This window comes from Lacerta agilis, chromosome 2 (assembly GCF_009819535.1).
Source record: "Lacerta agilis isolate rLacAgi1 chromosome 2, rLacAgi1.pri, whole genome shotgun sequence".
NCBI classification, from domain to species: domain Eukaryota; kingdom Metazoa; phylum Chordata; class Lepidosauria; order Squamata; family Lacertidae; genus Lacerta; species Lacerta agilis.
Window position 1 is genome coordinate 114,393,453 of NC_046313.1, and position 27,653 is coordinate 114,421,105.

Genomic DNA, 27,653 nt, shown 5'->3' on the forward strand with positions numbered 1-27,653 from the left:
GCTTTGCAGGAGAGAAGGGAGCAGTTTTGCAAAGGGGCCGAGGTGGGAGGGAAAATGCGTGGGGCTACACCCCCAATTCAGCCCCCAAAGAGCTGCGATGAGTGCAAAAGGCTTTAAGGGGTGCAGGGGCGCCCCAGGAGGAGAGCAAGGCAAGAAGGCAAGGCGGGGGGGGGGGGAGGGAGTTTTAGGGTGGGGCAGGAAACCCCACAAAGGAAAGGAGGCAGGAGGGCTCTGGGAAGAGGAGGAGGGAGGCCTTGATGTTTTGGAGAAAGAGGGGTCAATGCTGGGTAGAGACGGCAGGATCAGCTGTAAACTCATTTCAACACTACAAGGCATGGACTCTTTTCTTCTTCTTCAATGCCTTTGGGGTTCAGGAGGAAGGCACCCAAGGAGGGCGCAGTCTCTCTGTATAGCAGACCAGCCCTAGGAAGGAACCAAGGTGTTGGGAGAGACGAAGGAGGGAAGACTTTAAGGATGGGAAGAAGAGAACCATTAGCTGTAAAATGAACTGCTGCAGCAGATCTGGGGGCTCCAAGCCCAGTGAGCTGCCCCCAAATAGCCCTGCTCCCCCTGAGCGAGGGGTTTTCAGGAGCTGAGTCTCAGCCCTGCCTTGGGACGGAATCTGGGGCTTTCTGCCTGCTGAGGAGATGCTCTGCCCTCAAACTACAGCCCCTTCCCCTAAAGTGGGGTTGCAGGACGAGGAGGCAGCCGTGTCACAGCTCCAGGCTGGCAAAAAAGGAACAGGGTGTTTTTAATGGTGGTGGGAAGAAGAGCCTCTTTCAGGCATGACTCCACTTTCCTTGCATGGTGGGATCCAGGAGGAAGGTGCTCCTCTTTTACCAAGGAAACTGCAAGTGGGAGCTCCACACCTTGGCTTGGATCTCATTCACCAGCAAATGGTCTTGAGCAGGAAAATGCCTGCAGGGTCTCTGAGGCTCCCTTTGCTTCTTCCTCCCTCCCAGGAACCTGCAGCTTCTGAGCTTCTCAGGAAGGAAGGAAGAGGCTGATCCTTCAAACGTAGTGAGGATGGAAGGAGGAAGATGGACGGTTGAGCTGGTCAGGCTGCCTCCTGCATCCCTCCCCACAACCTCTGGCTGTTCTCTCCCAGGACCCTCAGAGAGATCTGGTGAGTTCCAGGGGATGGAGAGGGGGACATGGAGGGATGTTGGCTGTGGGAAAGCACTAAGGGCCAGAGCTCTGGGCTGTGAGAGATAAAAGATACCACCCTGCTGAGAGCCTGTTTTTTATATGCTTTTAAATTGGGGTTTTTTTTGTTTTTTAGTGTTTAAACTGTTTTTAACTGATATAAGGGCATTTTGTGGATGTGCCTGGGAGGGGTGGAGCAGGGGGAGGCCCAGTTTCAGTGGTTCTGGGTAGGTGGAGGGATGGTGTGGGAGGAGGGGCAGGCTGGGTAAGAGACACACGGCACAGCCCCCCCCCCCCATCCTAGGGAACTGTGGTTGTCATATCAGGCAGCCCTGATGTTGAACACCAAGTCACCCCAGAATAAAATCTCCCTCCCCTATGATCTGATTATGGATGAGGAGGCTGATCTGGCATGTATCACTGAAACCTGGGTGGGTGAACAGGGTGGAGTTGGTCTCACCCAGCTGTGCCCAATCAGTGCAGCATCAGGCCAGACTCAAGGGTGGGGGAGGGGGAGTTGCTGTGGTCTATAGAGATCCTCTATCTCCAGGCTCTCTGTCCAGTTTGGGGTGTGTGAATCTAGGGTGTGTGTTCCTGGCTTTGGGCAATCGGGACAGGTTAGGGATTCTGCTGGTTTACCATCTGCCTCGCTGCCCAGCAGTCCCCCTGCCTGAGCTGACGGAGCTGATCTGAGAGGCAGTGTTAGGGACTCCCAGACTGCTTTGCAGGTGGTTGGACTGGATGGCCCTTGTGGTCTCCTCCAACTCTATGATTCTATGCTAGTTCTGGGAAACTTCAACATCCATGCCGAAGCAGCTGGCTCTGGAGCAGCTCAGGACTCTATGGCTGCCATGACAACCATGGGGCTGTCCCAACATGTCACCAGCCCAACGCACATGGCGGGCCGGACTCTAGACCTTGTTTTCTCGATTGGGCAGGAAGAGGGTGATTTGAAGGTGGGGGACATTGACATCAGTCCCTCATCATGCTCAGATCACTTCCTGTTGAGATTTAGGGTGTCAGCACCTTTTCCCCTCCGCAGAGACGGGGGACCTGTAAGGAAGGTCTGCCCTCAGAAGCTGATGAATCCAGTGGGATTCCAAACAGCTTTGGGGGGTTGACACGAGCTATTGGCACGATCGCCCCTGAGTGCCCTCTCCCACTTTAAGGAACCCCTTTGGCCCCCTGGTATACTCCAGAGCTTAGCCTTAGGGGTAGGAAACTAGCTAGGAGATGGCTTGAACACAAGTGGATGAAAGATCCGAATTATGCAACCAGACACTGGTAAGGGCTCACTATTGAGTCTACCTAGTGGCAGGGAAGGCAGCTGCCTCCATTGCATCCTCATTATGTCGTCTTGCAGAGCTTTTCCGAGTTGTACTGGGCCTTTTACAGGCTGGCCCAAAGGAGGTGGTAGAACCAATGGTAGCTCACTGTGACTTGTTTGCAAAGCATTTTGTTGTTAAAATTGCTTTTGTTGTTAAAATTTGCAAAGCATTTTGTTGTTAAAATTGCTTTCCAGAATGCTTTGACGATTGCCGGAGAGATCTGAAAAGGTTCATATGGCAGGGTAAGAAACCCCGCATAAAATACAAATTACTGATGGACAAAAAAGAAAGGGGAGGTTTCGCACCCCCTGATTTAGGAACATATTTCGAAACCTCGTGCCTATGTTGGCTTAAGGATTGGATCTTGTTTGAGAAAACAGGTATACTTGATTAGTCCACAGAGTGTTTTGTGTGGTTTCACATTTGTTTGCATGAGTGCAAGTGAGAAAGGAATTTGAGAAAAAAAGACAAAGAGCCAGCACTTGAACCAGCAAGCCTCTTGGCAAGAGTCAGAAGGAGAGAAGAATGCTCCCCCCTGAACTCCCACCAGGGTATTTTATTAACCAAAGGAAAACACGTCACAGAGTTCAAACTATCCAATCAGATTAAACCAGCACACCTCAAGAAGTCTCCACGTGGTTGAGATCATGTTAACAAAGACCCATAAAAGAACCCAAGAAACTTCCTTGCATTCCCACACATCAAAGGGACAGGATAGATGGCCAGGAACAGGAAGTCATGAAACAGAAGATAGCAGGGAGGTAGGATTTAGCATCCTAACCTCAGAACCAAGTTGTTTACCAACTCCTGGGTCGGATCAAAGATGCTATCTAAGTACAAAGAAATGCCTGACAATTGGGGCTTCAGTATTTGGTTTGCCCTTGTGGCAAGATTCTTGCTTCATGGTAAAATGTGACTGTGAAGTTAGAAAACCAGTGTTCACTAATCATATAGTCCGAAATGCTCTTTATAAAGTGTGGACAAAATACCAACCATTATTAGAACCCCAAACACCATGGTGGCTGTCCCCAGTAGAGGCTTCTGCAGTCAAACAAGTAAATATGGAGGGAAATTGGGCAACCCTTAGTCAACTATTAAAAGATGACCAAGGATCTCTGAAATTGAAAACATTCGGAGAGATAAGGCACTCCCTCACCGATTGGCTTCAATATCACCAATTGAACAATGATTTTAATTCAGATTAAAAAAAATTGGCTTTGGGAAAGAGGAATCCAAATTACAAAAAGTATTAGTACGAAATGACAAAAAATTATTATCTAAAACTTGTGACCTGTTATTGGAATGGGATCTAAAAGACGAGGAAGTAAAGCATGTAATGGTTAAATGGGCCCAGCACCTCCATTCCACAATAGAGATGGAACAGTGGCAGAGACTTTGGAGGTTAGATATCAGATTTACTGCCTGTTTTACTCTCAAGGAAAACTTAATGAAAATGTTATACAGGTGGTATAAGACACCTTCCAAACTAGCCAAGATACATAAACTGAAATCCAAGCAATGTTGGAAATGCAAGAATTCAGAGGAAACAATGATACATGTATGGTGGCACTGTGAGAAAAATTAATAAATTTTGGGGGTGTATCCATTAAGAGCTAAAAAAGATGCTCAATGCTCCTATTTTAAAAAAGCCAGAGGCATAGCTAATGTGCATTATAGGAAAGGACACACCACAGGATAACAAAAGGTTATTCTTATATGCCATACCTGCAGCCATACTTGCTAAAAATTGGAAAGGAGACATTATCCCCACAAAAGAAGACTGGATTATGTGAATTTATAGAATTGGCCAAACTAACGGAAGCCATAAGACACCAGTCAAAGCAGAAATTAAGGAAGGAATGGCAATGCTTTCAGGACTCTATGAAAAAACACTGTTCTACAGAAAACCTGTTGAAATGTATGGGCCAAGTATGTAAAGCACAATGTAAATCAAAAGCACAATGTAAATAAGAGTATAGAATATTGAAAGATGTCGAGCTGAGGCGGAGGAAAGTCACAGTGTTGGGATTTTTATTTTATGTATTTTTATTTTCTATTGGAATCTTAATTTTATGAATGGTATATTGATTGCATTCATTGTATATATACTTTCTATAATAAACTTTATTGAGGGAGAAAGAAGAAGATAAAATTACTTGCATTCACTAAGACTTTGACTCTGCTGTTATAGCAGATGAATCTCATGGGGTGTCCAGAGCACATTCTAGTCCTGTTGTGTTGGATGAGGTTTTTTCAGTTGGTAAGGCCTGGGGATATGGACACGGTGCTTGGATCAGTCAGGGCTACCGTTTGCACTCTAGACCCTTGCCCCTCTTGGCTGATAAAACCAGCAGGAAGAGAACAGCTGGCAGGACCAGGGAGATGATCAGTGCCTCTTTACAGGAGGGGGTGGTCCCTGCATGTTTGAAGGAAGCAGTGGTAAAACCACTCCTTAACAAACCTTCCCTGAATTCAGAAAGCCTATCTAAGGACTGGCCAGTTGCTAATCTCCCTTTCCAGAGCAAGGTTCTGGAGTGAGTAGTCGCAGAACAGATCCAGGTGCTTTTGGAAGAAACTGATTTTCTGGATCCATTCCAATGAGGGTTTAGGCCTGGTTTTGGCAAAGAAACTGCTTTGGTCGCCCTGTATGATGATCTCTGTTAAGAGAGTGACAAGGGAAACGTGTGTCTGCTAATTGTTCTTGACCTCTCAGTGGCTTTCAATACCATCGACCATGGTATCCTTCTGGGGCGACTCTCTGAACTGGGGGTGGGTGGCCCTGCTTTGCGGTGGTCCCAGTCCTACTTGGATGGTCGTTCCCAGAGGGTGTTACTTGGGGAATGCATTTCAGCCCCATGGAACCTTCAATGTGGGGTTCTGGAAGGCCCAATCCTATCCCCAGTGTTGTTTAATATCTACATGAAATCTCTGGGAGGAGTTATCCAGAGATTTGGAGTACGTTGTCAGCAGTATGCTGATGACACTCTGCTCTGTTTCGCCTTTCCGTCTGCAGGTGAGGCAGTGGAAGTGCTGGATCAGTGTCTTGCCTTAGTAATGAACTGGATGAGAGCCAACAAATTGAAGCTCAATCCAGATAAGAGTGAGGCTCAGTTAGTGGGTGGTTCCCTAGAGCAGATGGCTGGAAGGTTGCCTGCTCTTGATGGAGTTGCACTTCCTCTGAAGGAGCACTTTGTAGCTTGGGGGTAATCCTGGATCCTTTGCTGTTGCTGGAGGCTCAGAAGGCCTGGACTGCCTTCCATCAGCTTTGGCTGGTGGCTCAGCTACACCCCTATCTGGACAGGGATAGGCTATCTACCGTTGTCTATGGGAACTTCAAGGTTAGATATAGATATGCGTTATACGTAGGGCTGCCTCTGAAGACAGTTTGGAAACTTCAGCTAGTGCAGAATTCAGTGGCCAGGTTGCTCACTTTGAGCAAGGCGGTTTGAGCATATTACACCCATCCTGGTCTGACTGCAATGGCTACCAATTAGTTTCTGGGCCCAATTCAAAGTGCTGGTTTTGACGTATGAAGCCTTAAATGGCTCAGGACCACAATACTTTCTATATGAATTTCCCCAGACCCTGAGATCCCCTTCTGAGGCCCTCCTTCGTGGGCCTCCTCCTCAAGTGATCCGGAGGGTAGCAACATGAGAACAGGGCCTTCTCTGCATTGGCTCCCCATCTGTGGAATGCTCTCCCCAGGGAAGTTCGCCTGGCGCCTATCTTGTACACCTTTTTTGCTGTTTAGTTGTCTTAGTTGTGTCCAACTGTCCGTGACTGCATGAACCAGAGCATGCCTTGGAAACTCTCACTTTCCTCTCAAAGCTTTTCCTTTTTTATGTCCACGGAGCTTTCATGGCAAAATACTGGAGTGGGTTGCCAGTTCCTTCTCCAGGTGGATCACATTTAGTCTAAACTCTTGGCTGAAATGTCCATCTTGCGTGGCCCTGCACGGCATAGGTCATAGCTTCTCTTAGTTATTCAAGCCCTTACTTTTTTGTCACGACAAGGCAGTGATCCATGTAGCAGTATACACCTTTAGGTGCCATGCAAAGGTGTTCCTTTTTAACCAGGTTTTTGCTTGATATGTTTGACATCCTATAGCCTTTTTCAAATGTGGCTCTTTTTGTGGGGGGTGTTGTTGGGATGTTGTTTTTATTCTGATTATATATGGTGTGATCTTTTCTGAGAACCATGCTGAGACCTCCAGGTACAGGGCAGTATATAAACACAATAAATAATAATACTAATATTAATAATTTCATTATTTGTACCCCTCGGATCTGAGTGGGTTACCCCAGCCACTCTAGCTGCCTTCTAACAAATATAAAAGCATAATAAAACATAAAACTTTAAAAACTTCCCTATACATGGCTGCCTTCAGATGTCTTCTAAAAGTCCGATAGTTGTTTATTTCCTTGACATCTGATGGGATAGCGTTCCACAGGGTGGGCACCACTACCAAGAAGGCCCTCTGCCTCGTTCCCTGTAACTTCCCTTTGTGCAGTGAGGGAACCACCAGAAGGCCCTGGGACCTGGATCTCAGTGTCCAGACTGAATGATTTGGGTGAAGACGCTCCTTTCGCATTTCATCAGTTTCCCTTATTATTCCATCAGGAGATGTTGAAGGGATGCTGGCAGAAGGGGAACAATCAGAAGTGTCACCAAAAGGATCCAAAGAGGAGGAGGAGCAAAGGAAGCTGAGGGTTCAAGATGGAGGCAGCAGACGAGAGGGGAGACGAAAGCAGAAGCCGGAAGGTGATTCTGGTACGTCTCAGGGTGGTGAAAATCAAATTCGCAGAGAGCAGAAAAAGCATGAACGTACAGTGTGTGGAAAGAGATTTGGTCATCGCTCAACTCTTACTATACATCAAAGAGTACACACAGGAGAGAAACCGTATACATGTTCCGAGTGTGGAAAGAGCTTCAATCACAGTAGCTCCCTTACCTCGCATCAACGAACTCATGCATGGGAGAAACCGTATAAATGTTCCAAGTGTGGAAAGAGGTTCATTCATATCCAGAGCCTTACGTCACATCACCGAACTCATACATGGAAGAAACCGTATACATGTTTGGAATGTGGAAAGAGCTTCTGGCACTGTAGCCACCTCAAGTCACATCAACGAACTCATACAGGGGAGAAACCGCATATGTGTTTGGAGTGTGGAAAGAGCTTCAGTCAAAGTTGGACCCTTACCTTGCATCAAAGAACTCATACAGGGGAGAAACCTTATAAATGTTTTGAATGTCAAAAGAGCTTCAGTGGCAGTAGTTCCCTTATCTTGCATCTACGAACTCATACAGGAGAGAAACCTTATAAGTGTTCAGAGTGTGGAAGGGGCTTCAGTCACAGTGGTACCCTTACTAAGCACCGAAGAACTCATACAGGGGAGAAACTGTATACATGTTCAGAGTGTGGAAAGAGCTTCAGTCAGAGTGGCAAACTTACCTTGCATAAAAGAACTCATACAGGGGAGAAACCGTATACATGTTCGGAGTGTGGAATGAGCTTCACTCAAAGTGGGGGCCTTAAGTCACATCAACGAATTCATACAGGGGAGAAACCACATACGTGTTTGGAGTGTGGAAAGAGCTTCACTCGCAGCAATGCGCTTACTAGACATCAACAGACTCATCAAGGCAGCAAACCTTATAAATGCTGGGAATGTGACAAGAGCTTCAGTCGCAGCGACTCCCTTTACTTGCATCAAAGAATACATATAGGGGAGAAACGATATACATGTTTGGAGTGTGGAAAGAGTTTCAGCCAGAGTTGCACCCTTACCTTGCATCAAAGATTGCACACAGGAGAGAAACCTTATAAATGTTTGGAGTGTGGCAAGAGCTTCTGTCGTGGTAGCCTTCTCACGTTGCATCAAAGAACACATACAGGAGAGAAACCGTATACATGTTCGGAGTGTGGAAGGAGCTTCAGGGGCCGTAGCAACCTTACGTTGCATCAAAGAACTCATACAGGAGAGAAACCGTATACATGTTCGGAGTGTGGAAAAAGCTTCAGGTGCGGTAGTCACCTTACTAGACACCAAAGAACTCATACAGGGAGGAAATCTTAGAAATGTTTGGCGTATATGTCATGGCAACCTTGCCTTTGTTGTTGCTGTAAGTAATAGCCGGTTCGGTTTTATGGCTTCAAAAGCATTTATTTCATCCTTGCTAATTACAGAGTCGTAAATCACGTCTGCTCCTTTCGCTGCAAACGTCCTAACTGCTGTCTTCCGTTTCGCGCCCTTTCCAGCATAGGAATTTCCGGGTGGCTCGGAAATGACGTGTAAATTTCTTTTTCCCTCTTTTGCTCCCCTCCCCCTGTTTATTACTGACGTCAGTATTCCCCCTTTCTTCTGGTGATGTCTGCAAGAAAGGGCTGTCACTATCGGACGTATCTGTTGATATTAATGGAGCCTGTTCTCTATACCCAGCCTCCTCCCCCTGCCTGTCTGCTTTCCAGCTTTCACTCCCTGTTCCTCCTCCCACGCTCCTTTCCCGATCCAGGTTTGTCTCCGTGACAGTATGGAAAGAACTTCAGTGATGGGGACCCTTCCTAAACAGTAAAGAACTCGTCCAGGGAGCCAGTGTGGTGTGGTGGTTAAGAACCGTAGACTTGTAATCTGGTGAACCAGGTTCATGTCTCCGCTCCTCCACATTCAGCTGCTGGGTGACTTTGGTCTAGTCACACTTCTTTGACGTCTCTCAGCCCCACTCACCTCACAGAGTGTTTGTTGTGGGGTAGGAAGGGAAAGAAGAATGTTAGCCGCCTTGAGACTCCTTCGGGTAGTGATAAAGCGGGATATCAGATCCAACCTCTTCTTCTTCTTACACTCTTGGGAGTGTGGAAAGAGCTTCAGTTGCAGAAACTCCCTTATGTTACATCTAAGAACTCATACAGGGCAGAAACCATATACATGTTTGGAGTGTGGAAAGAGTTTCAGTCACAGTAGACACCAAATAACTTATAGAGGAGAAAATCTTAGAAATGTTTGGCTTATGGAAATAACTTTAATGATGGGTTCCCTTCCTAAACAGTAAAGAACTCGTATAAGGGGAACATCTTAGAAAGGGTTGGAGTGTGGGAAGATCTTTAATCATATCAAACAACTCCTACAGAGAGTAAGCCAATGATTGTGTTCAGACTAGAGGACCCTCGGGGTCCCTTCCAACTCAAGGATTCTATGAAAGCTGCCCATAGAAACACATCCCCCCTTGCCTAGCCCATTCACAAGGTGGGAACATAAATAATGCAGGAAAGTTGAAATGAAATCTTCAACCCCTCCCTCACCTTCTTGGTTCCATAAAATCGTCCCAATGTCTTCTTCTTGTTGTTGTTGTTGTTGTTGTAATTTATAAACCATCCTATACCTGGGGGTCTCAGAATAAAATCAAGATATAAAACAACAAATACATAATAAAAATGAAAACAACTCCCACAAGTGTGTGTGTGTGTGTGTGTGTGTGTGTGTGTGTGTATGGGGTTGGACTAGATGACCATTGGGACCATTCAAGCTTTAAAATTCTTAGATTCGATACCCTGCCTTTTCCTCCAAGGAACTGGAGGTAGCATATTAATACATGGTTCTTCCTCTCCTTTAATTCCTTACAACAACCCTGTGAGGTAGGCTAGGCTTGGAGTCATTGATTGGCTGATCCCTGGTCTCCCAAAGCCATAGTCCAGCACTCTAACCACTACACCACACTGCCTTTCACCACTGCCTAAGAAGTTCCAACATTGTGAAAGTAGAGATCAGAGTTCCCAGAAGGGAGAGATTGCTTTCCACCCCAGCTGCCTGGTCTTCAACGGGTTAAAGATGAAGTGTAGAATTTCTAGAGAGGCAGGAAAGGAGCATCTTGGTCCTCCAGGGCAAGCGTCCCTCCTGCCTTGTGCACGGTCCTTTTGCAGAAGAGAGGCTGCAGAAGTTGGATGTATGGAAGGAAGCTGGCAGGGAGGTTGGGGCCGGATCCTGCTCCAACCCAGAGCAGCTTAGAGCAGGACCAGATGTTCCCCCACCTCTGGCTCAGCCCCCTTGAGGTCCACACTCCCTTGGCCAGCCTTTGCCTTAAAGCAGAACCTGGAAAGAACAGAAGGAGAGTCTGCAGGAGACAATCCTTCAACCATATTGGAGGCTGCTGTTCAAATCTCCAAACTGCCCCACTTGGGAGATCTTGGAAAGAGCTATGAAGACCCTCCTGGATGGGGATGCCCCCAGCTCAGATACCCAGCGCCAGAGATTCAGGCATTCCCTCTCCCAGGAGGCCAAGGGACCCCAGAGGTTTGCAGCCCGTGGTTGGGGCCAGAGTGACACACTGAGGCGCAGATCCTAGACTTGGTGGTCCTGGAACAGGCGGGGCTAAGAAATCGTCCCTGCCTGCGGACAGCACTGAACTAGATGGGCCAACGGTCTGCTTCTGGGTGAGACAGCTTCCTTGGTTCCTAGTTAAACAGCTCTTCATTCCGAAGTAAGAGGCCTAGAAACTTGCTTTGCCTTTCACCTGTGCTCTACATATTATTCAAGCACAATTTCAGCACCCCTTCACATTTTCCTGTTTATTTCCTGTCTATGTATTATTTCCATACACTGTGCCCACACCCTCCAGGAATGTTCACTCCCCCCCCCCTGCTGTGTTGCTTCCCCCCTCCTCCATATTTGAGCGAAAGGGATCAATAGGTCATAGAACAAAAAACATCCCCCATATCGATCTCTACAGCCACAACCCTCCCAACAACTTGACCTCACCCCCAAAGGCACACTCCTCCATGGTCTCCTGAGACAGACGGATGTCAACAACAGCATGGATTCCTGCATTGCAGGGGGTTGGACTAGATGACCCACAGAACCCCTTCCAACTCTATGATTCTATTAACTATTTTCTTCACTCACAGTCATAAGGGCAGCAATGCTTTTGAATAGCAGTTGCAGGAGAGGAGAGGGCTCTTCTGCTCGGATCCTGACCTAGGGTTTCCCTATGGTTGGCCACTGTGAGAACAGGATGCTGCCCTAGAAGGGCCATCAACATAATCCAGCAGCTCTTCTTCAAAAATAGTATCCAGATAGAGTCAAACCTCGGCTCCTGAACACATCCCTTTTGGAACATTTCGGCTCCCAAATGCTGAAAACGCGAAAGTACGTGTTCCAGTTTCTGAATGTTTTTTGGAAGCTGAATATCCGATGCAGCGTCTGCTGAGTGCAGGAGATTCTTGCAGCCAATCGGAAGCCACGCCTTGGTTGTCGTGCATTCTGGAAACCAAATGGGATTACGGAATGGATTACTGTATGTTCGGCAACCGAGGTTTGACTGTATAAAAAGTTGCTACTTACTGTTTTGAACACAATGGAATGTTAGCTTAAAACACCGTTCAAGGATCCAATGGCATGTACCACTTAGAAATGTTCTTCTTTTCTAGAAACCATTTGTACAATATTTATTTTATTGTTAGGTGGGGCGTGGAATTGCATTTGCACACATGGCAAAAGATTGTATGGTAAATTTAAAGCTTCTACTATTAGAAAATTCTTCTACTTGTAATGCAGTGCAATGTCAGCATTTGAAAAAACCTCGTGGAGCTGTGGTCAAGGTCTGCTGTGTAGATGTGTGTTGTAAGTCAGTATGTATTAGCATATCTCTAAGTGATCTGGTGCGTCGTTTAGCAAAGCAGGGAAAGACCTCACAGCCTGGAATATTCAATCTCACTGGGCAAAAGACATATACCACTTGAATCATGTGAAAAGCTGTGGAAAGAGATTTTAAAATTCACGGCATGTAGTTGATTAAAAGAAAATTCAGTGAAGATGATGTACCGATGGTATTTGACTCCAGCAAAGCCTGCTAAAATGTATAAAGATACCTCTAATTTATGCTGGAAATGTAAGGATAAAGAAGGAACATTTTTTTCATATGTGGAGGACGTGTAAGAAAGTAAAGGGCTTCAGGGAAATTATATGCAATGAACTTAAAAAATATATTTAAAATTACATTACCTTTGTAAAAACAACAACAACCAGAGGCTTTTTTTTACTGGGTGTAATGGGACGCAGGTGGCGCTGTGGGTCAAACCACAGAGCCTAGGGCGGGGGTCTGCAACCCGCGGCTCCGGAGCCGCATGCGGCTCTTTTGCAACTTTGCCGCGGCTCCGGGCAGGGCCGGTGCGTTTAGCGCCGAAATGTAGGGGGCACTGCGCCGCACTGCTGGCCCGCCTGCGCCCACCCACTTCTCTACCTTGCTGGCGGCTGTGCTGCTCATGCGTGCCTCGTTTCGTGCCAGCGCAGGCGCAGCAGCAGACTGCAGCAGCTTCCCTCCTTGGTGCCTGTCCCGGCGCTTGTGTTTGGCTGCTGCTGGTGGAGCTGCTGGCTGCTGCGATTCGACGAGGCGTGACGACTCGACGAGGTAAGGAGGCAGCTGCGGGCTGGGCCAGGGGCGGCGGGCGAGGGGGAAGCCCTCTTTTAAAAAAGTGGAAGGGCCCGGCTCCAGGACATGTGGCAGTCTGGGAAGGAAAAGGAAGCCCGGCTGTTCAGCTAAGGGCGGCCCAACGGGATGAGATGGGTGCGGGAAAAAGCTCAGGGGACGACTGGTCCTGGGCTCTGTTTCGGGGGCGCGCAGGAGATTTCCCTTAAGCAGCGTGGCGAAAGGGGCCCGAGCATGGGCGTACCGACGGGGGGGCAGCGCCCCCCCTAGAAGCCCCCTGCCCCCCCTAGAAGCGGGAGTCCCATGGACTGAAAGAAGGGTTTTATCCATTCTGAAGGAATGTTTTCCCGCGCCTGCAGGGGGGACGTGATCTGCCCCCCTGCTTCAGCCCCTCTCAGCTGCCTTGCCCAGCCCCTCTGCTGGCCAATAGTGATTGGGGCAGTGTTCATGCTGTTTGCTTTTGCATAAGTTTGCTAAACTTTTAGGGTTGCATTTGTGCTGTTCATGGGGCGGAAGTATTCTGGGGGGTTGGATTTCCCCTTCTAGATTTGCCCCTGCAGCGTCAGGCGTTCGGACGGTTCCTTTAATACAGTGCTTGTTGTTTGGCTGGGGGGGGGGTGTGCGTTTCGTGATAATTTGCAATTTTGCCTTCATTACCTGCTCATCATTACCTGTCTAAATTGTGCTATGAGCTTCTGGGTGTTTATATTTTTGTGGGCCGCAATGGTTTTGCGGCTCCCAGTTGTTTTTTCCTCTTCAGAAATGGGTCCAAGTGGCTCTTTTTGTCTTAAAGGTTGCAGACCCCTGGCCTAGGGCTTGTTGATCATAAGGTCTGCAGTTCGAATCCCCGCAATGGGGTGAGCTCCCATTGCTCGGTCCCTGCTCCTGCCCACCTAGCAGTTCGAAAGCACATCAAAGTGCAAGTAGATAAATAGGTACCACTCTGGCGGAAAGGTAAATGGCATTTCAGTGCAATGCGCTGCTTCGCCAGAAGCAGGTTAGTCATGCTAGCCACATGACCAGGAAGCTGTACGCCGGCAACCCCAGAGTCATCCATGACTGGACCTAATGGTCAGGGATCCCTTTACCTGTACCTTTAATAGGAGAAGAATTGCCAAGGAAGCAAAAGAGACTCTTTATGTATGCAACTACAGCGGCCAGAATGCTACTAGCCCAGATGTGGAAAGAAGAAAAGGTCCCAACGAAAGAAGAATGGATAACTAACCTGACTGACTATGCCGAAATGGCTAAACTTACAGTGAAGATCAGGCACCAAGATGAGAAAAAACTCAATCAAGAATGGGAAAACTTTATAGACTATTTTAAACAACACTGTAAAAACGACAAAACATCGGCAGGTTTGATGTAAGATTTATGAACTAAGAAGTAGGAGGGGGAAAAGAAGTAGAAATTAATTGGAGAAATATAATTATATGCAAGGAGAATAAAGGGGGAGCAAATGGAAGCCGGGGGGGGGGAGCAGATGGAAAGCCACTTATTGCAAATTTGGATTGGATATGCATGTACCAAAAGGAAAAATGTTATGTTGAAAATTGGAAATAATTTTTTTTTAAAATAAAAGATAGTTTAGAAAACTTTTTGGGGCGCCCGTACAACTGATCCATCGGGGCTTTCCAGAGGCCTGGCGATCGCCTCTCCTCAGAGCTGCCCAGAGGTTCCTGCCGCTCGGCTCCGAAACGGTTAAGAGCAGCAGCGACAGAGCTAGATTCCTAGAGCGGAGGGAAAAAGGCTGTCGGGAGAATAGGAGCTTCCGCTTCCTGTCCCGCTTCCCAAGGGAGATGCTGGTCATGGCGGCGGCTGTACTTTCTCGTGGAGGCGCTGGAGGTGGGTCATATTATTATGTATTATAACGGGGGGGGGCGGGAGTGTGGGTACAGCTGGAGGAAGTATGGGGAGGGATTTCAAGAAACCCTACAATTCATCAGGTGGCTTGTGCTGGTTGTTCATCACTATGCAGATGATACCCAGCTCTACCTCTCTTCTAAATCAGAACCAGTGAAGGAGGTGAATGTCCTGTGTGAGTCCCTGGAGGCAATTGGAGGATGGATGGCGGCTAACAGATTGAGGTTGAATCCTGACAAGACAGAGGCACTGTTTTGGGGGGACAGGGGGCGGGCAGGTGTGGAGGACTCCCTGGTCCTGAATGGGGTAACTGTGCCCCTGAAGGACCAGGTGCGCAGCCTGGGAGTCATTTTGGACTCACAGCTGTCCATGGAGGCGCAGGTCAATTCTGTGTCCAGGGCAGCTGTCTACCAGCTCCATCTGGTACGCAGGCTGACACCCTACCTGCCCATGGACTGTCTCACCAAAGTGGTGCATCCTCTGGTTATCTTCCGGTTGGACTACTGCAATGCCTAAACGGCCTCGGTCCTGAATACCTGAAGGAGCGTCTCCACCCCCGTCATTCAGCCCGGACACTGAGCTCCAGCACCGAGGGCCTTCTGGCGATTCCCTCATTGCGAGAAGTCAGGTTACAGGGAACCAGGAAGAGGGCTTTCTTAGTAGTCGTGCCCTCCCTGTGAAACACGCTCCCACCAGATGTCAAGGGAATAAGCAGAGCTATTCCATTTTTAAAAGACATCTGAAGGCAGCCCTGTTTAGGGAGGTCTTTGATAATCAAATCATATACTGCCCAGAGTTGCTGGGGAAACTCAGCCAGATGAGCAGGTATAAATATATTATTATTATTATTATTATTATTATTATTATTATTATTATTATTATATTTACATTTCCCATAATTAATGCATTCTGTATATAATTCCACTAAAATGATGCAATTATAGTTCTTTCCCCCTTTCTATGGGGGTAGGACATCTTTTCCCAATGGAAGGGCAGATCTTTCTCCTCTCCTCCCAGTAGGCCAACCTGGGCAGGTGGGTGACCTTCCTTGGTCTCCCCATAGGGTTTGGGGTCAAGGCAAACCCTTAAGTATTGGAAAACCTTCTGCAGGGGCTCCCTCTGGAACTTGTAATAATTTTTATCCGGCCTGATTTTACTATAATTTATTAAATTTATATACCTCCCTATACCCACAGGCCTCAGGGCGGTTCACAGGAGAAAATTACAATATAAAAACTCAAAGTAGCCTACATAATAGAACACAAACAGAAACAACCCAATAACATCCCCCCCCCAACACACACATTTTAAATTATTTGTGTTTCAATTAAACAGCAGTTTCTGCAAGAGCAGTTCTGGGCAGAAGAGGCTTTAAACAAAAAGGAGAAACAAGCAACTTCCAAGTCCACATTCAAAGTCCAAGTGTGGCTGAGGCCTTATACAGACAGGCTAATAATGATAATACCACTAGTAATGCTACTAATAATAATACTAATATTCCTGAGCGCCCTCTCCCACTTTGTGGAGCCCGACTGGCTCCCTGGTATACTCCAAGCTGGGAGACTGGACGCAAGTGGATGAAAGGTCCAAATTATGCAACCAAACACTGGAAAGGGCTCATTATCCAACCTACCTAGTGGCAGTGAAGGCAGCAAAGAAAGCATAGTCTTCTGCCTCCATTGCATCCGCATTATGTCGTCTGGCAGAGTTTCTCCGGGTTGTAAGGGACCATTTACAGGCTGGCCCAAAGGAGGTGGTAGAACCAGCCATAGCTCGCTATGAGGGGTCGCTTTCTGCGGTCCCATAGGCAGAATCTGCAATGTCCCCGGCACCATACAATTCGGGTGGGGGTGGGAGAGACACTGGCCCTTCAAGGGTTAAAGGCAGCGATTATATTATGACAGATCACTTGGGGGGGGGAGGCGGAAAGTGTCACTTCCTCCTCAGTTTGTTACATCCTCCTGCATTTGTAAAGCTGAGAGGAGGAAATTTTGCAGCTCGGAAGACTCTGCCTTTTGCAAGGTAGGAAAAGGGGTAGGTTTTTTGGGGGGGGGGAGGGGGCTCCCTTGTCAGAGCAGCTGCTTTGCAGGAGAGAAGGGAGCAGTTTTGCAAAGGGGCCGAGGTGGGAGGGAAAATGCGTGGGGCTACACCCCCAATTCAGCCCCCAAAGAGCTGCAATGAGTGCAAAAGGCTTTAAGGGGTGCAGGGGCGCCCCAGGAGGAGAGCAATGCAAGAAGGCAAGGCGGGGGGGGGAGTTTTAGGGTGGGGCAGGAAACACCACAAAGGAAAGGAGGCAGGAGGGCTCTGGCAAGAGGAGGAGGGAGGTGTTGATGTTTTGGAGAAAGAGGGGTCAATGCTGGGTAGTGATGGCAGGATCAGCTGTAAACTCATTTCAACACTACGAGGCATGGACTCTTTTCTTCTTCAATGCCTTTGGGGTTCAGGAGGAAGGCACCCAAGGAGGGCGCAGTCTCTCTGTATAGCAGACCAGCCCTAGGAAGGAACCAAGGTGTTGGGAGAGATGAAGGAGGGAAGATTTTAAGGATGGGAAGAGGAGAACCATTAGCTGTAAAATGAACTGCTGCAGCAGAGCTGGGGGCTCCAAGCCCAGTGAGCTGCCTGCAAATAGCCCTGCTCCCCCTGAGCGAGGGGTTTTCAGGAGCTGAGTCTCAGCCCTGCCTGGGGGCGGAATCTGGGGCTTTCTGCCTGCTAAGGAGATGTTCTGCCCTCCAACTACAGCCCCTTCCCCTAAAGTGGGGTTGCAGGACGAGGAGGCAGCCGTGTCACAGCTCCAGGCTGGCAAAAAAGGAACAGGGTGTTTTTAATGGTGGTGGGAAGAAGAGCCTCTTTCAGGCATGACTCCACTTTCCTTGCATGGTGGGATCCAGGAGGAAGGTGCTCCTCTTTTACCAAGGAAACTGCAAGTGGGAGCTCCACACCTTGGCTTGGATCTCATTCACCAGCAAATGGTCTTGAGCAGGAAAATGCCTGCAGGGTCTCTGAGGCTCCCTTTGCTTCTTCCTCCCTCCCAGGAACCTGCAGCTTCTGAGCTTCTCAGGAAGGATGGAAGAGGCTGATCCTGCAAACCTAGCGAGGATGGAAGGAGGAAGATGGACGGTTGACCTAGTCAGGCTGCCTCCTGCATCCCTCCCCACAACCTCTGGCTGTTCTCTCCCAGGACCCTCAGAGAGATCTGGTGAGTTCCAGGGGATGGAGAGGGGGACATGGAGGGATGTTGGCCGTGGGAAAGCACTCTGGGAAGAAAAGGGCCAGAGCTCTGGGCTGTGAGAGGTAAAAGATACCACCCTGCTGAGAGCCTGTTTTTTATATGCTTTTGAATTGGGTTTTTAGTTTTTTAGTGTTTAAACTGTTTTTAACTGTTATAAGGGCATTTTGTGGGATGTGCCTGGGAGGGAAGGAGCAGGGGGAGGCCCGGTTTCAGTGGTTCTGGGTAGGTGGAGGGATGGTGTGGGAGGAGGGGCAGGCAGGGTAAGAGACACATGGCACAGCCCCCCCCCCCCATCCTGGGGAATTGTGGTTGTCATATCAGGCAGCCCTGATGTTGAACACCAAGTCACCCCAGAATAAAATCTCCCTCATCCATCATCTGATTATGGATGAGGAGGCTGTTCTGGCATGTATCACTGAAACCTGGGTGGGTGAACAGGGTGGAGTTGGTCTCACCCAGCTGTGCCCACTCAGTGCAGCATCAGGCCAGACTCAAGGGTGGGGGAGGGGGAGTTGCTGTGGTCTATAGAGATTCTTTATCTCCAAGTGGATGAAGGATCCGAATTATGCAACCAGATGCTGGTAAGGGCTCACTATTGAGTCTACCTAGTGGCAGAGAAGGCAGCTGCCTCCATTGCATCCTCATTATGTCTTGCAGAGCTTTTCCGAGTTGTACTGGGCCTTTTACAGGCTGGCCCAAAGGAGGTGGTAGAACCAATGGTAGCTCACTGTGACTTGTTTGCAAAGCATTTTATTGTTAAAATTGCTTTCTAGAATGCTTTGACGATTGCCAGAGAGATCTGAAAAGGTTCATATGGCAGGGTAAGAAACCCCGCATAAAATACAAATTACTGATGGACAAAAAAGAAACGGGAGGTTTCGCACTCCCCGATTTAAGAACATATTTCGAAGCCTCGTGCCTATGTTGCCTTAAGGATTGGATCTTGTTTGAGAAAACAGGTATACTTGATTTGGAGAGTTGTAAGAACAGGTATGGATGGCATGCATAACTTGGCTACAATAAGGTCAAAGGATGAGTTGGCACGTTGTCCCAAAGCCAAGGGCATGAATGAACTGGCGCACATTTGTCTGGCCGTGGGAGTGAGGCTGGAGGAGAGGGCCCGTGAGAAGGGATCGCAGAGGGGGGAGCATTTCACTGGTAACCGCATTCCAGGAAGTTTTGGCTCCTCGTCCAGAATGCCACAGCCGGAACCGATGGAGATCGGGGAGGCCCCTCTGAGGCAGCAGCAGGCGCCTGGAGCTGGCAGAAAACCAGAAGGGAAGGCTGACGCAGTTCGTCGTCTTCCTGAAGCGGAGGAAGCGACCGATCCTCTAGTGGGGAGGGGGAGATGGAAGCAGGAAGTCGGGGCACGGGCTGTGGCAACGTCAGAGAGCCTCAGCACCAAGCAGGAAGTGGGGGACCGGGACCTTTTCCCGTGCCCCGTTTTCGCAGGGAGGAAGGACGTGGAAGGGGGAGGCGGGGGTTCAGGATCCCGCGCCTCTTACGTTGGACTAAAAACCGGAAGCAGACATTCCCGGACTCTGCAGAGGGATGAGCTGGACGTCTTTACTGTTACTCCACTGTAAATATCTGCACAATAAATAACTTAGTTTGTAGAAGTTCGGAGTCAGCCTGTTTCCTCAGAAGCAACCACTGAGAGTCCTTACATTATCTTATATCCTTGTGAGTAAAAACTATATCAGCAATTCATTAATTTTCCAGTCCATATTTTTCCAAATATACTTCCACACATCCCCATTCTTTCTTGAATCTTTGGATAGAGCCCCCTCTTATTATTGTTGTTAATTTTGCCATTATCATAATCTCCAATCCGCCAGTTCTGGTATAGATCCTGTTTTCCAATTTCTTGCTGCCAATATCCGTGCCGCTGCCGTTCCGTAAATAATTTTTATATATATATATATCTCCAGGGATATCATGCGTTACTAAGCCCAGCAAAAATGCTTCTGGTTTCTTGTGTATTGTACTTGTGAATATTTTCTTCAATTCTTCATGGATTTTAATCCAGAATTGTTTAATTACTTTACACCCCCACCACAGTCCCCACCTCCTCCTTACATCTCCAACATAAATTTGAGTATTTTTTATTGATCTTTGCCAATTTCACTGGTATAAGGTACCAACGGTATCCCATCTTCATAATGTTTTCTCTTAACACGTAGCATGCTGTAAAATTTATATCTTGGCCCCATAGCTTTTCCAATCTCTCTAAGTAAACTGTCTTTCCCAAATCCTGTGACCACTTAATTGTTGTTTCCTTTATAACCTTGTCCTTCAATTCCCACTCAAGTAATAATTTATACAATCTCGATTTTTTTTTTTTATTTGGTTGCAATAGATCACTTTGCAGCTTGGAGGTTCCCTGTTCAAAGCCAATCTTTTTGTCTTCCTTGAACAAATTTAATATTTGGTAATATTGTAGCCAGCTGCTACAATGTTATTTGATCTCCTCATATGACTTTAATCTTATCCCACCCCGATCTTTAATTAATAATTGTTGGTATGTTATCCAATTCTTTCCCATATATATATATCTATACACACACACACACACACACACACACCCCTAATACTTCCGCAGGCGATACTCACCAGGGTGTTTTTGGTTCTAATAACCATCGAAGATTTGCCCAGACTTTATATACTGGTTTTCTGATTATATGATTTAAGAAGTCCTTATTCACTCTCACTTTATCGTATGCCAGATAGGAGTGCCAATCGAATCTATTGTTCCACCCCTCCATATGCAAGATCTCTGTATTATTTAACAATACCCAATTTTTGATCCATCCTAGACATGCTGTGTAATAATATAGTTTCAAATCCGGTAATCCAAAGCCCCCCCCCTTTCTTTAGCGTCTGTTAATAGCTTATACCAGTGGTGGCGAACCTTTTAGAGACCGCGTGCCCAAACTGTAAACCAAAACCCGCTTATTTATTACAAAGTGCCCAAACTTGTTGAGCTTTTTTTGGGGAGCTTCTGGAGGAAGTGCAAGGAGATGAGACCGGCCGCCACTCCCGTCGCCCAAGAGGGAAACATGAGCACAGCGGCCGGGGCAAAAAAAAAACGGATTGGAAAGCCTTTTTTCGGGAGACCAAACAGGCGGACAAACAAACGCACGCCTCCGCCTCGCCAAGGGAGCGGGGAGGAGCCAGTCACCCGAGGCGCCCGGGAAGCCTCGTAAAGGAGCCGGGAGCGGAGGGAGGGCGCGGACGGACGCCGCTCGAAGGAGATGAAGACGCAGCAGCGGCTCTCCTTTTGAAGGGGCTTCGGGCCCCGCACCTGCTGCTGCCCCTGAAGAAGCGGAGGGTCCTCGTTCCCTCAGCGGACTTGAGGCAGCGGCAGCGACTTCTCCCAGCCGTCCCAGGAAAGCGCCGCCGGCGAAGGCGTGGAGAGGCTGTTGCGCGCGCACCTCCTTCGTCGTCTTCCCCCTCACTCACTCAGCCCTTGCATAAGGCGACGACCTCTGGCTGCCACCGTCGACTCCGCCCCTTCACCCGAGGCGGCGGCGGGAGCGCGAGCTGCCCGCCCTCGCCTCCCATCCCGGAAGCACTGGAAGGGCGCGCAGAGCCCCGCGCCGCTCCAGTGCCACGCCCCTCATCCCCTGCTCGCCCACCCCCCTCCTGAGAGGCGGCAAGCGCGGGTGGGAGGCAGCGGAGAGACGGCACGTCGGGGGCGCCGGAGGGATGGCTGCACCACGGCGGCCATGTCAAGACCTGGGCCGATGGTGCGCGTGCCAGCATTGAGGGCTCTGCGTGCCAGCTCTGGCACGCGTGCCATAGGTTCGCCACCACTGGCTTATACCTTATTCTCGGTCTTTTTCCTTGCCAAATAAATTGAGAGATGTCTTTCCTCCATTTTTCAAAGACCTGATATTTACTAATTATTGGGAGCATTTGATATAAAAACCAGTAGCTTTGGTAATTCCATCATTTTTATCGTCGATATCCTTCCCCACATTGATAGCTTTAATTTCCGCCAGGTTTCCAGTTGTTGTTTAATTCTTCTCCAGGTTTTATTAGTAATTTGGATTCCTAAATAATTTGCCTTTTTTACAATTTGAAGTCCAGTTTTTTCTTGAAGGCTTTTTTTCTTTTATTCATCCATATTTTTGACCAAAATCTTGGTTTTTTCCTTTATTTAACTTAAACCCCGCCACCTTTCCATACTCTTCCATCCTTAACAGCAGATTTTCTATACTTTCCATTGCGTCCTCTACCGTAACTATCATATCATCGGCAAAGGCCCTGATTTTATATGAATTCCTTCCTAATTTTATGCCTTTTATTTCTTCCTCCTTTCTTATGACCTCATTCAACACTTCAAGGGTCAAAATAAACAAAAGAGGGGATAGAGGACATCCCTGTCTTGTTCCCTTTCGGATAGGAAAATAATCAGACATTTCCTTATTTATAATCAGATTCGCTATCTGTTTATTATATATTGCTTTAATTGCTTTTATTATAGGTGTTCCCAAATTCGATTTATCCAATATTTGCCCGAGAAATTTCCAGGAAACGTTATCGAATGCTTTTTCAGCATCAATCAAGACAATTGCTGCTACTTTCCCTGGGTTCATATCTAAATACTCTATCATATCTACAAATAGTCTTATATTGTCCAGCATTTTCCTATCCGGAAGGAAACCTGTTTCGTCTTGGTTAATATATTCTGTTAATATCGTTTTTAATCTCTCTGCCAAGATACCTGCATAAATTTTGTAATCATTATTGAGGAGAGATATAGGCCTGCAATTATTTATATTTTCTTTATCATTATCTGGTTTTGGTATTACTATGATGTAAACATGGTTCCAAGAATCCGGGATCTCCCCTTCTGCTATGATGTTGTTCATAAGTAACTTCAAGGGTATTATTAGTATTTCCTCCATTTTTTAATAATATGTTGCCGAGAGACCATCGGGGCCTGGTGCTTTTCCTTTTTTTGCTTTATGTACGGCTTCCTTAATTTCATTTGTGGATATGGGTGCATTTAGCTGTTCTAGTTTACTATCCTCTATTTTTAGCGACCACTTATCTTGTAAATAATTCAGAATTTCTTTTTAGTCTCCTTTCCCTCTTTATATAAGTTGCTGAAATGTTGTACAAAGCAATTTTTATTTCCTCCTAGTGCAGACTTCAGTGGCCAGGTTGCTCACTGGAGCAAGGTGGTTTGAGCATATTACACCCATCCTGGTCTGACTGCACTGGCTACCAGTTAGTTTCGGAGCCCAATTCAAAGTGCTGGTTTTGACCTATAAACCCTTAAATGGCTCAGAACCACAATACCTCAAGGACTGCTTCTTTCCATATGAATTTCCCCAGACCCTGAGATCCCCTCCTTCATGGGCCTCCTCAAGTGGTCCGGACTGCTGTTGATGGGGTTACACTTCCTCTGAAGGAGCAGTTTGTAGCTTGGGGGTAATCCTGGATCCTTTGCTGTTGCTGGAGGCTCAGATGGCCTGGAGTGCCTTCCATCAGCTTTGGCTGGTGGCTCAGCTACACCCCTATCTGGACAGGGATAGGCTATCTACCGTTGTCTATGGGAACTTCAAGGTTAGATATAGATATGCGTTATACGTAGGGCTGCCTCTGAAGACAGTTTGGAAACTTCAGCTAGTGCAGAATTCAGTGGCCAGGTTGCTCACTGGAGCAAGACGGTTTGAGCATATTACACCCATCCTGGTCTGACTGCAATGGCTACCAATTAGTTTCTGGGCCCAATTCAAAGTGCTGGTTTTGACCTATAAAGCCTTAAATGGCTCAGGACCACAATAATTTCCATATGAATTTCCCTGGACCCTGAGATCCCCTTCTGAGGCCCTCCTTCATGGGCCGCCTCCTCAAGTGGTCCGGAGGATAGCAACATGAGAACAGGGCCTTCTCTGCATTGGCTCCCCATCTGTGGAATGCTCTCCCCAGGGAAGTTTGCCTGGCGCCTATCTTGTACACCTTTGTTGTTGTTTAGTTGTCTTAGTCGTGTCCAACTGTCCGTGACTGCATGAACCAGAGCATGCCTTGGAAACTCTCACTTTCCTCTCAAAGCTTTTCCTTTTTTATGTCCATGGAGCTTTCATGGCAAAATACTGGAGTGGGTTGCCAGTTCCTTCTCCAGGTGGATCACATTTAGTCTAAACTCTCGGCTGAAATTTCCGTCTTGGGTGGCCCTGCGCGGCATAGGTCATAGCTTCTCTTATTCAATCCCCTTCACCATGATAAGGCAGTGATCCATGAAGGGGTATACACCTTTAGGTGCCATGCAAAGGTGTTCCTTATTAACCAGGTTTTTGCTTGATATGTTTGACATCCTATAGCCTTTTTCAAATGTGGCTCTTTTTGGGGGGGGTGTTGTTGGGATGTTGTTTTTATTCTGGTTATATATGGTGTGATCTTTTCTGTGAACCACACTGAGACCTCCAGGTACAGGGCAGTATATAAACTCAATAAATAATAATACCAGCATTAATACTTTCATTATTTGTACCCCACGGATCTGAGTGGGTTGCCCCAGCCACTCTAGCTGGCTTCTAACAAATATAAAAGCATAATAAAACATAAAACATAAAAATACTTCCCTATACATGGCTGCCTTCAGATGTCTTCTGAAAGTCCGATAGTTGTTTATTTCCTTGACATCTGATGGGATAGCGTTCCACAGGGTGGGCACCACTACCAAGAAGGCCCTCTGCCTCGTTCCCTGTAACTTCCCTTTGTGCAGTGAGGGAACCACCAGAAGACCCTGGGACCTGGATCTCAGTGTCCTGACTGAATGATTGGGGTGAAGACGCTCCTTTCACATTTCATCAGTTTCCCTTTTTATTCCATCAGGAGATGTTGAAGGAATGCTGGCAGAAGGAGAGAAACTGTATACATGTTCAGAGTGTGGAAAGAGCTTCAGTCACAGTAGCTCCCTTACCTCACATGAACAAACTCATGCATGGGAGAAACCCTATACATGTTCCAGGTGTGGAAAGAGGTTCATTCATATCCAGAGCCTTACGTCACATCACCGAACTCATACATGGAAGAAACCGTATGCATGTTTGGAATGTGGAAAAAGCTTCTGGCACGGTAGCCAACTTAAGTCACACCAACGAACTCATACAGGGGAGAAACCTTATAAATGTTTTGAATGTCAGAAGAGCTTCAGTGGCAGTAGTTCCCTTATCTTGCATCTACGAACTCATACAGGAGAGAAACCTTATACATGTTCAGAGTGTGGAAAGAGCTTCAGTCACACTGGTACCCTTACTAAGCACCGAATAACTCATACAGGGGAGAAACTGTATACATGTTCAGAGTGTGGAAAGAGCTTCAGTCAGAGTGGCAAACTTACCTTGCATAAAAGAACTCATACAGGGGAGAAACCGTATACATGTTCGGAGTGTGGAATGAGCTTCACTCAAAGTTGGGGCCTTAATTCACATCAACGAATTCATACAGGGGAGAAACCACATACGTGTTTGGAGTGTGGAAAGAGCTTCACTCGCAGCAATGCGCTTACTAGACATCAACAGACTCATCAAGGCAGCAAACCTTATAAATGCTGGGAATGTGACAAGAGCTTCAGTCGCAGCGACTCCCTTTACTTGCATCAAAGAATTCATATAGGGGAGAAACGATATACATGTTTTGAGTGTGGAAAGAGTTTCAGCCAGAGTTGCACCCTTACCTTGCATCAAAGATTGCACACAGGAGAGAAACCTTATAAATGTTTGGAGTGTGGCAAGAGCTTCTGTCGTGGTAGCCTTCTCACGTTGCATCAAAGAACACATACAGGAGAGAAACCGTATACATGTTCGGAGTGTGGAAGGAGCTTCAGGAGCCGTAGCAACCTTACGTTGCATCAAAGAACTCATACAGGAGAGAAACCGTATACATGTTCGGAGTGTGGAAGGAGCTTCAGGTGCGGTAGTCACCTTACTAGACACCAAAGGACTCATACAGGGAGGAAATCTTAGAAATGTTTGGCGTATGTGTCATGGCAACCTTGCCTTTGTTGTTGCTGTAAGTAATAGCCGGCTCGGTTTTATGGCTTCAAAAGCATTTATTTCATCCTTGCTAATTACAGAGTCGTAAATCACGTCTGCTCCTTTCGCTGCAAACGTCCTAACTGCTGTCTTCCGTTTCGCGCCCTTTCCAGCATAAGAATTTCCGGGTGGCTCGGAAATGACGTGTAAATTTCTTTTCCCCTCTTTTGCTCCCCTCCCCCTGTTTATTACTGACGTCAGTATTCCCCCTTTCTTCTGGTGATGTCTGCAAGAAAGGGCTGTCACTATCGGACGTATCTGTTGATATTAATGGAGCCTGTTCTCTATACCCAGCCTCCTCCCCCTGCCTGTCTGCTTTCCAGCTTTCACTCCCTGTTCCTCCTCCCACGCTCCTTTCCCGATCCAGGTTTGTCTCCGTGACAGTATGGAAAGAACTTCAGTGACGGGGACCCTTCCTAAACAGTAAAGAACTCGTCCAGGGAGCCAGTGTGGTGTGGTGGTTAAGAACGGTAGACTTGTAATCTGGTGAACCAGGTTCACGTCTCCGCTCCTCCACATTCAGCTGCTGGGTGACTTTGGTCTAGTCACACTTCTTTGACGTCTCTCAGCCCCACTCACCTCACAGAGTGTTTGTTGTGGGGTAGGAAGGGAAAGAAGAATGTTAGCCGCCTTGAGACTCCTTCGGGTAGTGATAAAGCGGGATATCAGATCCAACCTCTTCTTCTTCTTACACTCTTGGGAGTGTGGAAAGAGCTTCAGTTGCAGAAACTCCCTTATGTTACATCTAAGAACTCATACAGGGCAGAAACCATATACATGTTTGGAGTGTGGAAAGAGTTTCAGTCGCAGTAGACACCAAATAACTTATAGAGGAGAAAATCTTAGAAATGTTTGGCTTATGGAAATAACTTTAATGATGGGTTCCCTTCCTAAACAGTAAAGAACTCGTATAAGGTGAACATCTTAGAAAGGGTTGGAGTGTGGGAAGATCTTTAATCATATCAAACAACTCCTACAGAGAGTAAGCCAATGATTGTGTTCAGACTAGAGGACCCTCGGGGTCCCTTCCAACTCAAGGATTCTATGAAAGCTGCCCATAGAAACACATCCCCCCTTGCCTAGCCCATTCACAAGGTGGGAACATAAATAATGCAGGAAAGTTGAAATGAAATCTTCAACCCCTCCCTCACCTTCTTGGTTCCATAAAATCGTCCCAATGTCTTCTTGTTGTTGTTGTTGTTGTTGTTGTTGTTGTTGTAATTTATAAACCATCCTATACCTGGGGGTCTCAGAATAAAATCAAGATATAAAACAACAAATACATAATAAAAATGAAAACAACTCCCACAAGTGTGTGTGTGTGTGTGTGTGTGTGTGTGTGTGTATGGGGTTGGACTAGATGACCATTGGGACCATTCAAGCTTTAAAATTCTTAGATTCGATACCCTGCCTTTTCCTCCAAGGAACTAGAGGTAGCATATTAATACATGGTTCTTCCTCTCCTTTAATTCCTTACAACAACCCTGTGAGGTAGGCTAGGCTTGGAGTCATTGATTGGCTGATCCCTGGTCTCCCAAAGCCATAGTCCAGCACTCTAACCACTACACCACACTGCCTCTCACCACTGCCTAAGAAGTTCCAACATCGTGAAAGTAG

At 47.2% G+C, this 27,653-nt stretch overlaps 2 protein-coding genes across 2 annotated transcripts in view; both read left to right on the forward strand.

Moving 5' to 3' along the window:
• The first annotated feature begins 1,092 nt into the window (after window positions 1-1,092).
• LOC117042518 (zinc finger protein 91-like) lies at window positions 1,093-26,137 on the forward strand. The gene is made up of 3 exons (XM_033142059.1): window positions 1,093-1,126; window positions 7,095-8,544; window positions 24,791-26,137. Exons 2-3 carry the CDS (start codon window positions 7,109-7,111, stop codon window positions 25,965-25,967), a joined length of 2,613 nt encoding a protein of 870 aa, XP_032997950.1. The 5' UTR covers window positions 1,093-1,126; window positions 7,095-7,108; the 3' UTR covers window positions 25,968-26,137.
• The window catches only part of LOC117042648 (zinc finger protein 260-like), a 56,386-nt gene continuing 46,677 nt past the window's right edge, over window positions 17,945-27,653 (forward strand). The window contains exon 1 of the mRNA XM_033142221.1: window positions 17,945-17,952. The gene's annotated coding sequence lies outside the window, so the exon portion shown is untranslated. The remainder of the gene's footprint in view (window positions 17,953-27,653) is intronic.

Coding starts and splice junctions, on each gene's coding strand:
- LOC117042518 (XM_033142059.1), top strand. CDS start 7,109: ATGCTGGCAGAAGGGGAACAATCAGAAGTGTCACCAAAAGGATCCAAA. Junction 8,545..24,790: donor CAAAGAACTCATACAGGGAG/GAAATCTTAGAA, acceptor ATTGGGGTGAAG/ACGCTCCTTTCACATTTCAT.